The 15797-nt window shown below is 44.1% G+C and overlaps 2 protein-coding genes and 1 pseudogene across 2 annotated transcripts; 2 read left to right on the forward strand and 1 right to left on the reverse strand.

Moving 5' to 3' along the window:
- Positions 1 to 3910: 3910 nt before the first annotated feature.
- On the forward strand, positions 3911 to 4493 carry LOC131177156 (NADH-ubiquinone oxidoreductase chain 1-like). Its single transcript, XM_058142126.1, has one exon. It carries the CDS (start codon positions 4061 to 4063, stop codon positions 4358 to 4360), a length of 300 nt encoding a protein of 99 aa, XP_057998109.1. The 5' UTR covers positions 3911 to 4060; the 3' UTR covers positions 4361 to 4493.
- Positions 4494 to 6103: 1610 nt separating this feature from the next.
- LOC131177148 (uncharacterized) lies at positions 6104 to 7461 on the forward strand (annotated as a pseudogene).
- Positions 7462 to 8237: 776 nt separating this feature from the next.
- On the reverse strand, positions 8238 to 9353 carry LOC131177155 (NADH-ubiquinone oxidoreductase chain 1-like). Its single transcript, XM_058142124.1, has one exon. It carries the CDS (start codon positions 8668 to 8670, stop codon positions 8371 to 8373), a length of 300 nt encoding a protein of 99 aa, XP_057998107.1. The 5' UTR covers positions 8671 to 9353; the 3' UTR covers positions 8238 to 8370.
- Between the last annotated feature and the right edge of the window lie 6444 nt (positions 9354 to 15797).

A 15797-nucleotide genomic window follows, 5' to 3' on the forward strand; every position in this document is an offset into this window, starting at 1 on the left:
GACGGTGAACCAGAGCTAATGATTTTCCCACTCCTTACAATATTCATTGCCTATAGTAACTACTTAATAATTATACTAGAGACTAGGCGATCTATTCTTTCTTGGTCTTCGTTCCAATCTTGAAAGGAAAGTTTCATTAGTTTTTATCCGATGTAAAACTTTTTCGGCTACAACAGCACCAGAACTTATTCCAGCCAATTCAATGCGCCTATGTACAGATTGACTATCCTCCGGATCAGTCCTTCTGAGAGGAAGTTTACCATGCCAGAGCTTCAGTTCTAACTACTTCTTCTCCTTCGGGAGTCTATTCTGGAAAGTCTACCAATCAATCTATTCTATTTCCCATCAAGCCGGCAAGGCTCACCCGCTGAAAGTTCTAGTTCCTATATTCTATCTATTAGACTAGACTTAGCCCTTCTTTTCTCTTTTCCGACAGGTCATTCGGTAAGCGATGAGGTCCATATAAAAGCCTATTCTCTGCTTATCACAGATTCCCTTATCTTATCTTTATGAAGACTGAAGACAGAGTTTAAGTAGTGTGTGTGGGCTGACCAACAGCCCTCTTTGTCATAGACTAAAATGCAATCGAAGCGGATAATTTTACTATAGTTAAGTTTATAGGAAAAGGAAAGGCCGTCCAACAGGAATCTCGGAAAAGCTGGTTACTAAAGCTGCTTGGACAATGGACATAGTACCAACTAGGCCGAAGTCAGTTTGCATCATTGATGAAATTCCCTGATTGATAATTTCCATAATACGGATTCCGAAAAGGCAGCGGTCACCCTTGACAGAAGAAATCATTACTTGGCTGAAGTCAGGAAGTCCAACTCCCTAACAGAGTTTATTTGATTCAGATTGTGTGTGGGAGGATGAAGCAAAGTCTGAAGAAATAAGAATTACAGATGAAGGCAAATGTCCACTACAGCAGATTCACTTAGGTACTCTTACTATCCACGGCCTACTTATGTTAGTGCTTTACTTTGTCTTTATTTTAAGTCTTATCCAGTTACTTATAGAATTTTCTTTGTTTTTCCAATGCCAGGTTTTAGCCGTAGACTTGTTGAGCACCGGCTACCTGTTAAAGAAAAGATAAAGAATGGTTTCTGCCATTCAATCAAGCACAACGTAGGATGAGTTCGGAAGTAGTTTTAAAGAAAAAAGAGCGCATTACGAGTCTACTAAAAGCTGGCTTTATTCGGCCCATTTTATAATATAGTAGCCGTTCTAAAATAGAAAGTTGCGTCTCGAAAAGTAGCCTTTCAAAGAAAGCCTTCGATCCAACTCTAACCTACTTCAAACTTAAAGAGTCGAACTCCAAACCAAATAAGTAAGCTGAAATGAAAACTTATACCTCAGACCTCAACTCCCCAGAAATCGTCTCAAGGACAATGCAACTAATAGAACAAAAGCCGAAATTTATAAATCTAAACGAGCAGGTGCCAAAGTTGGTAATGCCTCATATTCTAAGAAAAAGCGACCTCGACCTGTCGAACTGATGCGTAGAGAATACAAGTTAAATTCCCGTTGAAGCAGACACCGAAACCGGCTTCCTCTTTTATATGATAAATCTTTAAATTAAGTAAAGAGGAAATAATTCTAACTTCCAAACCTCGCCCTTCTCTAATAGGGAAAAGTACAGACCCACGTCTAGGGATATACGAGCGCCATTCTTCAGATGGATCGCTGTTCGATAGTTATTGTAGCCGGGATAAGCAGGCACGAATTTCCGTATAGCGTCCTAGTTTTTTAGTACAAGTAGCTAAGGGGGCTGGGAGGTACGACTTGCGTCAAACTTGTGAAAGAATATTTGCTGCGCACCTGCTGAACAAGGCTCCTTTCAAGTCAAACGGAGATTACCAGTTCCGGAGGGACCAACCATTGTACTTCTAGGGGACGGTCTAACATAGCGGAAGGCCACGGCTTTTGTGAGTGTTCAGCACAATACGGTACGGGATGCCACCAGCATAAATGAGGCGAACAAGAGCCACTGGCACGAGATAGATTGTTTGCCAGCCTGGAAGTGATTCGCTAAGTCGGGTTTTCCAGCGGCCGCCTATTGTAGAATCGTCGATAACCTGGCTGCCACTATCATGTGTGTAAAGACTAACTGTATAGGCATACTGGAAATCGTTTGGCAAGTCAAGGGACCTTGAAATCCGCTCCTTAGCTATAACGTTCCAGAGTACCAACACTTGCGGTTGCCGCACAAAGCTGGTCACCTTAACCAGTCATACCCATACCCATTTATGGAGATTCAGGATCTGAAGCTCAAATTAAAGCCATGAAAGGCAAAATAAGCTCCTACTGCATTTTTCTCGACTCCCCTCTACCAGAGATTCCATGAATTCCGGGCACCTGCAGTAGCAGCAGGGATAGGAGAGACAAATAACCAGCCAACTATGTATGCCTTATTTGCATACCTCTCATCTTCCTTATGGAATGGGTTCCTCCTTAGAATTAACGAAATCTAGAGTCTTGGATGAATCCTCTTGAAACGGATCGATCAACCCTAGAAGACTAGATGGCTTAACAGCCCAGTGAATAACCTGATTCAGAGAGATAATCCGGTCTTTATACACTTTTTTATCCTACTTCTAAGGATAGATAGAAAAGGTTGGGGAGTGCCAGATGCGGAAGCAGTTCCAGTCCCAGCTGCTGAGGTGGCGTAGTGACAGGTGAGAGCAATAACAACAGAAGCAATAGTAATTGCCTACAGTAGTATATTCGGTTGTTTGCGGTGGAATAGATTCAAGCGTCCGGGCCAGTAGATCCAGAGCAAATAGGCGTTGACTTAGTTGCTTTTGCAGTTGATTCTAATCCCGATGTTGATCCGACGCAACTTACCGGTGATAGTCGCAGCACCGGGAGCTTTCAAGGGAGGCAGACATATATAGATAGTAGCTGATAGTGGCATACCTTCCGGATCGAGGGTCCCACCCGGTAAACACCATAAAGGCAAAATATCAGCGGGGGGAGGAGGCCCTTCTCACTCAAGCTCAAGCATTTACTTTTCTAGTTAGAGACCAACGTCTTGGGGCTAACGTGGGATCCGCTAAAGGACCTACTTGGTTTAGGTAAATATCTCATGCGTTCCCCGACTGGAGAGGTCATTTTTGGAGGAGAAACTATGCGCTTTTCAAAAATGGTCGGAAGAACGGGTTTCAAATATATATATAAATATAAATATATATTACCGGCTGGCTGGATTTTATGCAAAAAAGACAAAACGGGATTGGATTTCCACTCATAAGGAAGGAAGGTGCGTAGCCTTTGACAGGGTTGTATTTTTGGTTGAAATGGGATGGTGTTCAAACTCCCGAAATGCAGTCTAGACAGCGGGCCTTCCCCTTTCTGACTGGACTGACTCGGGGAAAGGTCAATCTCCTCCGGAGCATGCTGCACAGCCACTCATTTGTCCTGACTAAATAGTAGAATCTATCTCTCAGCGATTCTTTTCTCCGCCCCTTCCCAACCAGCCCGCCCAATCGATTTTGTAAGATCGGCTAATTCAAAGGGTTAATCTGGTCCGAAGTTGTCGGAACGAATCGTTTGCTTTATCGAACAAAGCTAGGGGGTCTTGGTTGGCCCCCCTCTTTTCAACCATTATAGCTGGCGTCGACCCGCTTTGCGATACGAACGGACACGAAGAAAGAACGCAGGCAGCGGAAATGCAAAAGAGAAGAGCAAAGATTCCAGACCCAGAGCATGCAATCAAAAATCTGTTGAATGAAGGTATATTCTCAGCCACTAGTTAGAAGGAAATCCCTTGACTTCGCTTATGCCCGTATGCAGTAAAGAAAGCTTTTGAGGCGGGCTAAGATTCCATTCGAAGTACCGTAACAGGATTCGATGTTGCAACAACTTCAACTCTAACCGCGATCCCGGGTTTTTCGAGAACATGTCACATCCTTCAATATCATGATTGGGTCGACTCGACCAGGCCAGATCATGAGTGAATAGAAAATCGAAAACGTACATAGCTGTTCCAGCTGAAATACTTGGAATAATTCTACCACTTCTACTAGGAGTAGCCTTTTTAGTGCTAGCTGAACGTAAAGTAATGGCTTTTGTGCAACGTCGAAAGGGTCCTGATGTAGTGGGATTGTTCGGATTTTTACAACCTCTAGCAGATGGTTCGAAATTGATTCTAAAAGAACCTATTTCACCAAGTAGTGCTAATTTCTCCCTTTTTAGAATGGCTCCAGTGGCTACATTTATGTTAAGTCTGGTCGCTCGGGCCGTTGTACCTTTTGATTATGGTATGGTATTGTCAGATCCGAACATAGGGCTACTTTATTTGTTTGCCATATCTTCGCTAGGTGTTTATGGAATTATTATAGCAGGTCGGTCTAGTAATTAGGGGGCGGCCGTTCGGTCGCCTATGATACTAGGACCAATAGGTCAAAAATGGGTTTGTGCCGCAGGTGTTGAACGATCTACTCTACACAGGTGTGGGCTTACAAGGGCTAGGGCTTATAAACCCTTTCTTTCATTCATCAATAGGGCCCTGGTCGGTCACTTTTCCGGGCCGGGATCGATAAGTGGAAGTCATAAAAAAGAGATGTTTATCTTCGCACCTCAGATCAAGAAGAAGGGTAGCTTGTCAAGCTGGCCTTCTTCTATATATATATTTATTATTATTTTGAATATATAAGGATATAAATAAAAGATTCGCTGTCTTTTTTCCGGCTGTTCTTCTTTGTCAACGCTACTAAGGCGACCGGTTAGGAGCGCCTACTTGACTTATGAAGATAATGGGGTTATTCAAAAAGGAAAAGGCGCTACTATACAATACATTAGTAGAAGTAAGCGTTAGCCTAGCCTACCCTACTAATGTATTGTATAGTAGGGTGTAGTATAATAGGCGAGCGAGTTAGCGAAGACGCTTAGGCTAATAGATAAGAGAGCGTCGGTGCGTAGCCTTCATTCTACTACGCTACGCAAAGGTTACGAAGTCACTTGGCTCGACGTTAGGAGAGTCAAGAGGAACGCCATACCTATACCTACATAGAAGAACCGCTGTTCGCTGACTTTCTAAGGTCTAACCTTTCGCTCCCCTACTGAAAGGGGCAAAGCCGCTTCGCACCACTGATAGACTACTTAAGATTCAATTCAAAAGGCCCTACTTAGTTTCGCAAGCCTTTGTCATTGTCAGTCAACTAAGTAGGGCCTGAGGCCCCTGCGAATCCGTAAATCTGAAGAGCATGCCGCAACAAAGGATGGTCCCCTATGCATTTCATTCTTTCCGGAAGGGAAAAAAAGAAGTACCCCCATCATGGTGAACCTCTCCTTGTGATCGGGATGAGGTAAATGCCTCCCAGCCGGGGGCGGATCGAATCAGGTTTCCTTAGGTAGCCACCGACCTACAGTTATCCTTAAACTTCCGTGCTTGGTGGAGAAGAAGCGAACAAAGGTACGCTCGCTTGCTGTCTTGTTCTCTGCCGCGAACTGGGATCGCTCGCCAGCTAGGTCAGATTGGAGCAACATTTTTGAGAACATATTACCCATCTTCGGGGACAAGGGGCGGAACGACCTCTCGATCTACTTACTGCAGCCCAGGAATAAAAACGTCCGTCTAGGCGTTCCCTCTTGCTCCGATCCCCCCTACGCCTAGGACGTTGTCTGGGCCAAGAGCCATAGTTAGTTGCTGTTTTCATTTGGTTGTTTTTAACTAGTTGTTGATACAGGCAAGACACATCCAGATGATGTCTACTGGTTGGTAGTGAGAGGACTCTTAGTATCTGCATACCCAAAAGGGGACGCTGATTAAAAAACAATCATTTTATTTTTTTTCTTGCTCTCCCTTAGCAGCGGGAAAGGAGTCTATCTATCTGCCTAGCTTTGGTAGATTTCCCCCAACACAATCCACAGAAATTCCACGAATCCCTTGGTGGATAAGTCCGACGACTCAGCAGCAGTGCGGAATTGAGTTTCTCGTCCGGTGGATCTGATCTATAGTTAGGGGGCAATACATACCAAAAGGTTCGAAGAAGGAACGCACATAAGAGTATATAAGAAACCCACCCTTTCTATATAACCTATTCACATTAGTGAAGCGGCTGGATGCATAAGGGAAGTGCACGTTTGTGAGACCTTAGTCGGGATGCATAGGGGAGTCAACCTACGAGCACGGAAGGGCAGCGGTAGTTCGTAGCTTGTCTTTCTTTGCTAAGTCAAAAGTGACGTGGCGTGTAGTGAGCTTTCTAGCGGAAGGCAGACTTGAAACTGACTTACAGCTTGCTTTGCTCTGGAGGGAGCTTCCTGAGTCAGACCAACTCGGCCACCGAATCGTCTGAATGGAATGTATTTATTAGGAAAGCGGCTGTTCACTCACTAAAAGAGCTCAACAAAGTCACTCCTTGAACAGAGGCCCGAGCCCTTGTTGGCAGGCTAGATGGATCAAATAGGTGTTCCGTGGGGTGCTATATTAGTCCTTGCTTTTTAATTGAAATAAATAGTTGTAGACCAATACTAAAGATAAGAAATAGAAGCCCTCCAGAGCAAAGCAAGCTGTAAGTCAGTTTCAAGTCTGCCTTCCGCTAGAAAGCTCACTACACGCCACGTCACTTTTGACTTAGCAAAGAAAGACAAGCTACGAACTACCGCTGCCCTTCCGTGCTCGTAGGTTGACTCCCCTATGCATCCCGACTAAGGTCTCACAAACGTGCACTTCCCTTATGCATCCAGCCGCTTCACTAATGTGAATAGGTTATATAGAAAGGGTGGGTTTCTTATATACTCTTATGTGCGTTCCTTCTTCGAACCTTTTGGTATGTATTGCCCCTAACTATAGATCAGATCCACCGGACGAAACTCAATTCCGCACTGCTGCTGAGTCGTCGGACTTATCCACCAAAGGGATTCGTGGAATTTCTGTGGATTGTGTTGAAATCTGCAAAGCTAGGCAGATAGATAGACTCCTTTCCCGCTGCTAAGGGAGAGCAAGAAAAAAAATAAAATGATTGTTTTTTAATCAGCGTCCCCTTTTGGGTATGCAGATACTAAGAGTCCTCTCACTACCAACCAGTAGACATCATCTGGCTGGGTCTTGCCGGTATCAACAACGAGAAAAAAACAACCAAATGAAAACAGCAACTAACTATGGCTCTTGGCCCAGACAACGTCCTAGGCGTAGGGGGGATCGGAGCAAGAGGAACGCCTAGACGGACGTTTTTATTCCTGGGCTGCAGTAAGTAGATCGAGAGGTCGTTCCGCCCCTTGTCCCCGAAGATGGGTAATATGTTCTCAAAAATGTTGCTCCAATCTGACCTGGCTGGCGAGCGATCCCAGTTCGCGGCAGAGAACAAGACAGCAAGCGAGCGTACCTTTGTTCGCTTCTTCTCCACCAAGCACGGAAGTTTAAGGATAACTGTAGGTCGGTGGCTACCTAAGGAAACTCGATTCGATCCGCCCCGGCTGAGCATTTACCTCATCCCGATCACAAGGAGAGGTTCACCATGATGGGGGTACTTCTTTTTCCCTTCCGGAAAGAATGAAATGCATAGGGACCATCCTTTTGTTGCGGCATGCTCTTCAGATTTACGGATTCGCAGGGCCTCAGGCCCTACTTGGATTGACTGACAATGACAAAGGCTTGCGAAACTAAGTAGGGCCTTTTGAATGAATCTTAAGTAGTCTATCAGTGGTGCGAAGCGGCTTTGCCCCTTTTCAGTAGGGGGCGAAAGGTTAGACCTTAGAAAGTCAGCGAACAGCGGTTCTTCTATGTAGGTATAGGTATGGCGTTCCCTCTTGACTCTCCTAACGTCGAGCTAAGTGACTTCGTAACCTTTGCGTAGCGTAGTAGAATGAAGGCTACGCACCGACGCTCTCTTATCTATTAGCCTAAGCGTCTTCGCTAACTCGCTCGCCTATTATACTACACCCTACTATACAATACATTAGTAGGGTAGGCTGAACTAACGCTTACTTCTACTAATGTATTGTATAGTAGCGCCTTTTCCTTTTGAATAACCCCATTATCTTTCATAAGTCAAGTAGGCGCTCCTAACCGGTCGCCTTAGTAGCGTTGACAAGAAGAACAGCCGGTTAAAGACAGCGAATCTTTTTATTAAAATCCTTATATATTCAAAATAATAATAAATATATATATATAGAAAAAGGCCAGCTTGACAAGCTACCCTTCTTCTTGATCTGAGTGCGAAGATAAACATCTCTTTTATGACTTCCACTTATCGATCCCGGCCCGGAAAAGTGACCGACCAGGGCCCTATTGATGAATGAAAGAAAGGGTTTATAAGCCCTAGCCCTTGTAAGCCCACACCTGTGTAGAGTAGATCGTTCAACACCTGCGGCACAAACCCATTTTTGACCTATTGGTCCTAGTATCATAGGCGACCGAACGGCCGCCCCCTAATTACTAGACCGACCTGCTATAATAATTCCATAAACACCTAGCGAAGATATGGCAAACAAATAAAGTAGCCCTATGTTCGGATCTGACAATACCATACCATAATCATAAGGTACTACGGCCCGTGCGACCAGACTTAACATAATTGTATCAACTGGATCCATTCTAAAAATGGAGAAATTAGCACTACTTGGTGAAATAGGTTCTTTTAGAATCAATTTCGAACCATCTGCTAGAGGTTGTAACAATCCGAACAATCCCACTACATCAGGACCCTTTCGACGTTGCACAAAAGCCATTACTTTACGTTCAGCTAGCACTAAATAGGCTACTCCTAGTAGAAGTGGTAGAATTATTCCAAGTATTTCAGCTGGAACAGCTATGTACGTTTTCGATTTTCTATTCACTCATGATCTGGCCTGGTCGAGTCGGCCCAATCATGATATTGAAGGATGGGACCTTTTCTCGAAAAACCCTGGATCCAGGAAGAGTTGAAGATGGTGCAACATCGAATCCTGTTACGTTACTTCGAATGGAATCTTAGCCCGCCTCAAAGCTTTCTTTACTGCATAAGGGCATAAGCGAAGTCAAGGGATTTCCTTCTAACTAGTGGCTGAGAATATACCTTCATTCAACAGATTTTTGATTGCATGCTCTGGGTCTGGAATCTTTGCTCTTCTCTTTTGCATTTCCGCTGCCTGCGTTCTTTCTTCGTGTCCGTTCGTATCGCAAAGCGGGTCGACGCCAGCTATAATGGTTGAAAAGAGGGGGGCCAACCAAGACCCCCTAGCTTTGTTCGATAAAGCAAACGATTCGTTCCGACAACTTCGGACCAGATTAACCCTTTGAATTAGCCGATCTTACAAAATCGATTGGGCGGGCTGGTTGGGAAGGGGCGGAGAAAAGAATCGCTGAGAGATAGATTCTACTATTTAGTCAGGACAAATGAGTGGCTGTGCAGCATGCTCCGGAGGAGATTGACCTTTCCACTAGTCAGTCCAGTCAGAAAGGGAAGGCCCGCTGTCTAGACTGCATTTCAGGAGTTTGAACACCATCCCATTTCAACCAAAAATACAACCCTGTCAAGGCTACGCACCTTCCTTCCTTATGGTGGAAATCCAATCCCGTTTTGTCTTTTTGCATAAAAACCAGCCAGCCAGTAATATATATTTATATTTATATATATATTTGAAACCCGTTCTTCCGACCATTTTTGAAAAGCGCATAGTTTCTCCTCCAAAAATGACCTCTCCAGTCGGGAACGCATGAGATATTACCTAAACCAAGTAGGTCCTTTAGCGGATCCCACGTTAGCCCCAAGACGTTGGTCTCTAACTAGAAAAGTAAATGCTTGAGCTTGAGTGAGAAGGGCCTCCTCCCCCCGCTGATATTTTGCCTTTATGGTGTTTACCGGGTGGGACCCTCGATCCGGAAGGTATGCCACTATCAGCTACTATCTATATATGTCTGCCTCCCTTGAAAGCTCCCGGTGCTGCGACTATCACCGGTAAGTTGCGTCGGATCAACATCGGGATTAGAATCAACTGCAAAAGCAACTAAGTCAACGCCTATTTGCTCTGGATCTACTGGCCCGGACGCTTGAATCTATTCCACCGCAAACAACCGAATATACTACTGTAGGCAATTACTATTGCTTCTGTTGTTATTGCTCTCACCTGTCACTACGCCACCTCAGCAGCTGGGACTGGAACTGCTTCCGCATCTGGCACTCCCCAACCTTTTCTATCTATCCTTAGAAGTATGTTAATAATGTGTATAAAGACCGGATTATCTCTCTGAATCAGGTTATTCACTGGGCTGTTAAGCCATCTAGTCTTCTAGGGTTGATCGATCCGTTTCAAGAGGATTCATCCAAGACTCTAGATTTCGTTAATTCTAAGGAGGAACCCATTCCATAAGGAAGATGAGAGGTATGCAAATAAGGCATACATAGTTGGCTGGTTATTTGTCTCTCCTATCCCTGCTGCTACTGCAGGTGCCCGGAATTCATGGAATCTCTGGTAGAGGGGAGTCGAGAAAAATGCAGTAGGAGCTTATTTTGCCTTTCATGGCTTTAATTTGAGCTTCAGATCCTGAATCTCCATAAATGGGTATGGGTATGACTGGTTAAGGTGACCAGCTTTGTGCGGCAACCGCAAGTGTTGGTACTCTGGAACGTTATAGCTAAGGAGCGGATTTCAAGGTCCCTTGACTTGCCAAACGATTTCCAGTATGCCTATACAGTTAGTCTTTACACACATGATAGTGGCAGCCAGGTTATCGACGATTCTACAATAGGCGGCCGCTGGAAAACCCGACTTAGCGAATCACTTCCAGGCTGGCAAACAATCTATCTCGTGCCAGTGGCTCTTGTTCGCCTCATTTATGCTGGTGGCATCCCGTACCGTATTGTGCTGAACACTCACAAAAGCCGTGGCCTTCCGCTATGTTAGACCGTCCCCTAGAAGTACAATGGTTGGTCCCTCCGGAACTGGTAATCTCCGTTTGACTTGAAAGGAGCCTTGTTCAGCAGGTGCGCAGCAAATATTCTTTCACAAGTTTGACGCAAGTCGTACCTCCCAGCCCCCTTAGCTACTTGTACTAAAAAACTAGGACGCTATACGGAAATTCGTGCCTGCTTATCCCGGCTACAATAACTATCGAACAGCGATCCATCTGAAGAATGGCGCTCGTATATCCCTAGACGTGGGTCTGTACTTTTCCCTATTAGAGAAGGGCGAGGTTTGGAAGTTAGAATTATTTCCTCTTTACTTAATTTAAAGATTTATCATATAAAAGAGGAAGCCGGTTTCGGTGTCTGCTTCAACTGGAATTCTAACTTGTATTCTCTACGCATCAGTTCGACAGGTCGAGGTCGCTTTTTCTTAGAATATGAGGCATTACCAACTTTGGCACCTGCTCGTTTAGATTTATAAATTTCGGCTTTTGTTCTATTAGTTGCATTGTCCTTGAGACGATTTCTGGGGAGTTGAGGTCTGAGGTATAAGTTTTCATTTCAGCTTACTTATTTGGTTTGGAGTTCGACTCTTTAAGTTTGAAGTAGGTTAGAGTTGGATCGAAGGCTTTCTTTGAAAGGCTACTTTTCGAGACGCAACTTTCTATTTTAGAACGGCTACTATATTATAAAATGGGCCGAATAAAGCCAGCTTTTAGTAGCCTCGTAAGCCCCTCTTTTATCTTTAAAACGACTTCCGAACTCATCCTACGTGGTGCTTGCTTGAATGGCCGAAACCCTTCTTTATCTTTTCTTTAACAGGTAGCCGGTGCTCAACAAGTCTACGGCTAAAACCTGGCATTGGAAAAACAAAGAAAATTCTATAAGTAACTGGATAAGACTTAAAATAAAGACAAAGTAAAGCACTAACATAAGTAGGCCGTGGATAGTAAGAGTACCTAAGTGAATCTGCTGTAGTGGACATTTGCCTTCATCTGGAATTCTTATTTCTTCAGCCTTTGCTTCATCCCCCTCCCACACACAATCTGCATCAAAGCAACTCTGGTAGGGAGTTGGACTTCCTGACTTCAGCCAAGTAATGATTTCTTCTGTCAAGGGTGACCGCTGCCTTTTCGGAATCCGTATTATGGAAATTATCAATCAGAATTTCATCAATGATGCAAACTGACTTCAGCCTAGTTGGTACTATGTCCATTGTCAAGCAGCTTTAGTAACCAGCTTTTCCGAGATTCCTGTTGGACGGCCTTTCCTTTTCCTATAAAATTAACTTTATTAAAATTATCATCTTCGATTGAATTTTAGTCTATTACAAAGAGTGATGTTGGTCAGCCCACACACTACTTAAACTCTGTCTTCAGACTTCATAAAGATAAGATCATGGAAACAGACATAAGCAGAGAATAGGCTTTTATATGGACCTCATCGCTTACCGAATGACCTGTCGGAAAAGAGAAAAGAAGGGCTAAGTCTAGTCTAATAGATAGAATATAGGAACTAGAACTTTCAGCGGGTGAGCCTTGCCGGCTTGATGGGAAATAGAATAGATTGATTGGTAGACTTTCCCGAATAGACTCCCGAAGGAGAAGAAGTAGTTAGAACTGAAGCTCTGGCATGGTAAACTTCCTCTCAGAAGGACTGATCCGGAGGATAGTCAATCTGTACATAGGCGCATTGAATTGGCTGGAATAAGTTCTGGTGCTGTTGTAGCCGAAAAGTTTTACATCGGATAAAAACTAATGAAACTTTCCTTTCAAGATTGGAACGAAGACCAAGAAAGAATAGATCGCCTAGTCTCTAGTATAATTATTAGAAGTAGTTACTATAGGCAATGAATATTGTAAGGAGTGGGAAAATCATTAGCTCTGGTTCACCGTCTTTATTAATTTAAAGTTGATCGAGAAACCTCCGCCCAGGAGCTCCTGTCGCGGTTGACCCATCATCATCTCGCGTCGCGTCCCTCTCGGATGGGAGCCCGAAGCATATCTATAGTTAGTTCCTGAGCTCCGTGTTGCCAAAGCGTGCAGTCCCCCAACTAGCCTGTGATGGGGGTGGGGCGGAGCTGGACTCTGGGCAGAGCCTATACTGGCGCTAGCGGCGAAGTCCGTTGACTAACTTCCTTCGCTTCGTAGCGAAACAGCATTGGAGGGTGACGGGCGAAGGGTAAGGTCAAGCGAAAGAAAGATAAAGAGCAGCATCAGCCGAATACAAAGCTATGTCTGCGATTTAGACTTTACTGTAGCTTGAAACAGTGAGAAAACGATTGACCATAGGGTGGAAACTTCCCTTCTTTCTGGTAGTTAGTGGGGCGTGTTTACATTAATTCCATCTGCACCTCACTTTTCAATTTAACCTCTGGTAGGTAGTAGAGTTAGGGCAAAGATGCTTTAGTAATTCATTCTTGCTTTTCTGTTTTGCTAATCCGAGATAAGGGCGCAAAACCAATAAAGAAGAAAATGGGACAGAAACATCCATGGAACAAGAGACTGAAAGAGGGGAACCTCAGGCAAGGAATACAGATTCCCTTGACCGCTCGAGCTTACAGTTATTCTTGATTGCTAACGTAGTTGCTTCCACCGTTCTCATCAACAAAAACGAATAGAATTACCCGGTCAGTGAAGGAAAGCCGCGGAAAAGGTGAATTCTCAATTGGCCGTTTAAGCCCTTAGGTGCAATGCTGGAGACAAAGCTAGTTCCAAAAATGAAAATCTATTTCTTGAAAGAGAGATAGTAGCTACGAGTGGAATAGACGGTTAAAAGTGTTGCTTTCAAGCGACTATCCTACACTTTCTTCATATCGATTGGTGGTCTTAAGTCAGCCTTTGCTTTGGTAGGGCCAGATCCCTCGCCCCTATGTGCGAAATATGACTATTACGCTCCCTTGACTCAGAGGCCGTCCCTGCCATTTCCCCCGTATATAGCCATCGTTACAGTATGAATCAATGCCCATGTTTTATGGAATTTCTTAATATTTTTATAGGTCCGATCTCTTTAAGACAACAGGCAAGTCCTTTGCTCCCAATATTTTCCAAAAGGTGAAGTGTAGGGGGGGCTCTGAAGTGAAGCTGACCCTAAGAATTTGGATCACTCACGTGAGATTTGCTTTGACCGCGTTCTCATCGATAGCACAAGATCCGTCTCTGACAGAATAAGGTGTTCTCAAATAAACATCAGTTTTTAATGCTAATTATCCCTCACCAAGGGTTACAGCTTGCCTAAAATCTACGGCCAATGGGAAAGGATCAAGACCAACCAACAGCGAATCAAGCATGTACTTAAATCCGACCGAAATGATATATATAAGATAAGCTTTCGATACGAGTCAGACTGCACTGACACGATTGGCGAGAGAAGACCAGAATGGATGGAGAATGCACTATCGATCTGAGATTGTAGCTTGATACCCAGAGGGTTCCCACTATTTCAAATTTAGATTGTGGAGTATATTAAATATTAGCGTAGAGAAAGAACGAAAGGCGCTTAGTTCTCCCTTCCCCTGGTTTCTGAACAAGGACCTGCTTTTCCTATTTTTGAGAGATAGCCCATAGGGCAAGCTATAGACCGAGACTATGAAAGGAATCGAGAACGCTAGCAATATGCTTACCACAAAAAATTTTATCTATTTTTAGGCCTGTTTTTACTTTGTAAGTACATGCATACCTAATCCCACCAATTCTGAATTGCCAAGGTAGCCCACAGATCTGGGCTGATAAGAGCAGCTGACCAATGTGTCCAGTGCCCAATCTTCCTCCACTACTGAATGCGAATGACTAACTGATCTAGGGAGCCCAGACTGAGGCAACGATGGTTCGGTTCAGTAAATCAGAAGGAGAGCTAGCCATGCCCGAAAGTCCTCAATCGAAGCACTGGAAATTGCGTAAGAGACAGAGCGCAATCAAGAGATATACTCGCTTTTTCCTATGCTAAGCCCTTTAAGTCCTAATAGAATGCCCGGCCAATTCGTTTCAAGCCAACAGGTGAAATAGCAAGGCTTAGCCCTATAGAGAGGCACTTCACAGAGTGTGATACTCGCCCTATGTAGAATGACTCCCTCGGATTATCTGAATGTGAACAAGCCAAGAAGCTAGGTAGCTAAAGGGCTAGACGAGAAATAAGATGTTTTAGAAGGGATGGGATGCTCCTTTTCTTTTTATAATAAATAATAATAAGGGTTCTACGGCACCACGGATTCGTTCAGTGACAGTCAAAGAAAGGAGTTCAACCCCAGTGTCCCCCCTCTTTCCTCTGAAATAGGCTGAATCTTCTAGCTACTCTGGGATTCCCCTTGCCGGGAGAACTTTGCTGACTTGTATGTCGATGATTGAAAACAACCCTTTCTGACTATTCTGTCTTTTCTTTTTTGACGGGGAGCTTTGGAGCTAGATTAGTTCTAGTTACAGAAAGGAAAATTTCATAACATAACAATCAGACAGGTGGGATCACTATGTGGGAACTTTCATTTCAAACCTTCAATTCAATTAGATTAGAATTAAGAAAAGCTCCCTACCTAGTTCTCTTCTACATACAAAAGTAAGTAAAAGCGTGCTACTGGCTTAAGGTTTTGAAAGAACTAAGACTACCAGTAGCTCCACTACCTTTAGGACTAGCCACCAAGACCCCAACCCCTCTAATTGTCTGTCAGTGCTTTTGTCTGTCTTTGACTTGTGCTTGTAGGCCGTTTTCAAAGCTAGATAAGAATAGCTTTCTTTCTCCTTCTTTCTCTTTTGGGTGGAAAGGTTCCTCTTGCTTGAGGCCATTCTCCCCTCTGTTAATTGTCTTTCTTCTATGTCCCTTATTGCCTTAATGTCTGTTCTGAGTTCGCTGCTTGAAGGCAATCTCCTGGTCTCAGGAAAGTTTACTATGGGGCTAGCGAATAACTCCTGAAAAGTCGCCTCACCTACTCAGTGCTATAAAAATCCAAGTGCAGATAGTTGGAATTGGAAGACCCAGGTC

This window comes from Hevea brasiliensis, unplaced genomic scaffold (genome assembly GCF_030052815.1).
Source record: "Hevea brasiliensis isolate MT/VB/25A 57/8 unplaced genomic scaffold, ASM3005281v1 Scaf346, whole genome shotgun sequence".
Classification (NCBI taxonomy): domain Eukaryota; kingdom Viridiplantae; phylum Streptophyta; class Magnoliopsida; order Malpighiales; family Euphorbiaceae; genus Hevea; species Hevea brasiliensis.

Bases quoted from the DNA above. Each gene is read 5' to 3' on its own strand.
- LOC131177156 (XM_058142126.1), top strand. From the start codon at position 4,061: ATGGCTTTTGTGCAACGTCGAAAGGGTCCTGATGTAGTGGGATTGTTC.
- LOC131177155 (XM_058142124.1), bottom strand. From the start codon at position 8,670: ATGGCTTTTGTGCAACGTCGAAAGGGTCCTGATGTAGTGGGATTGTTC.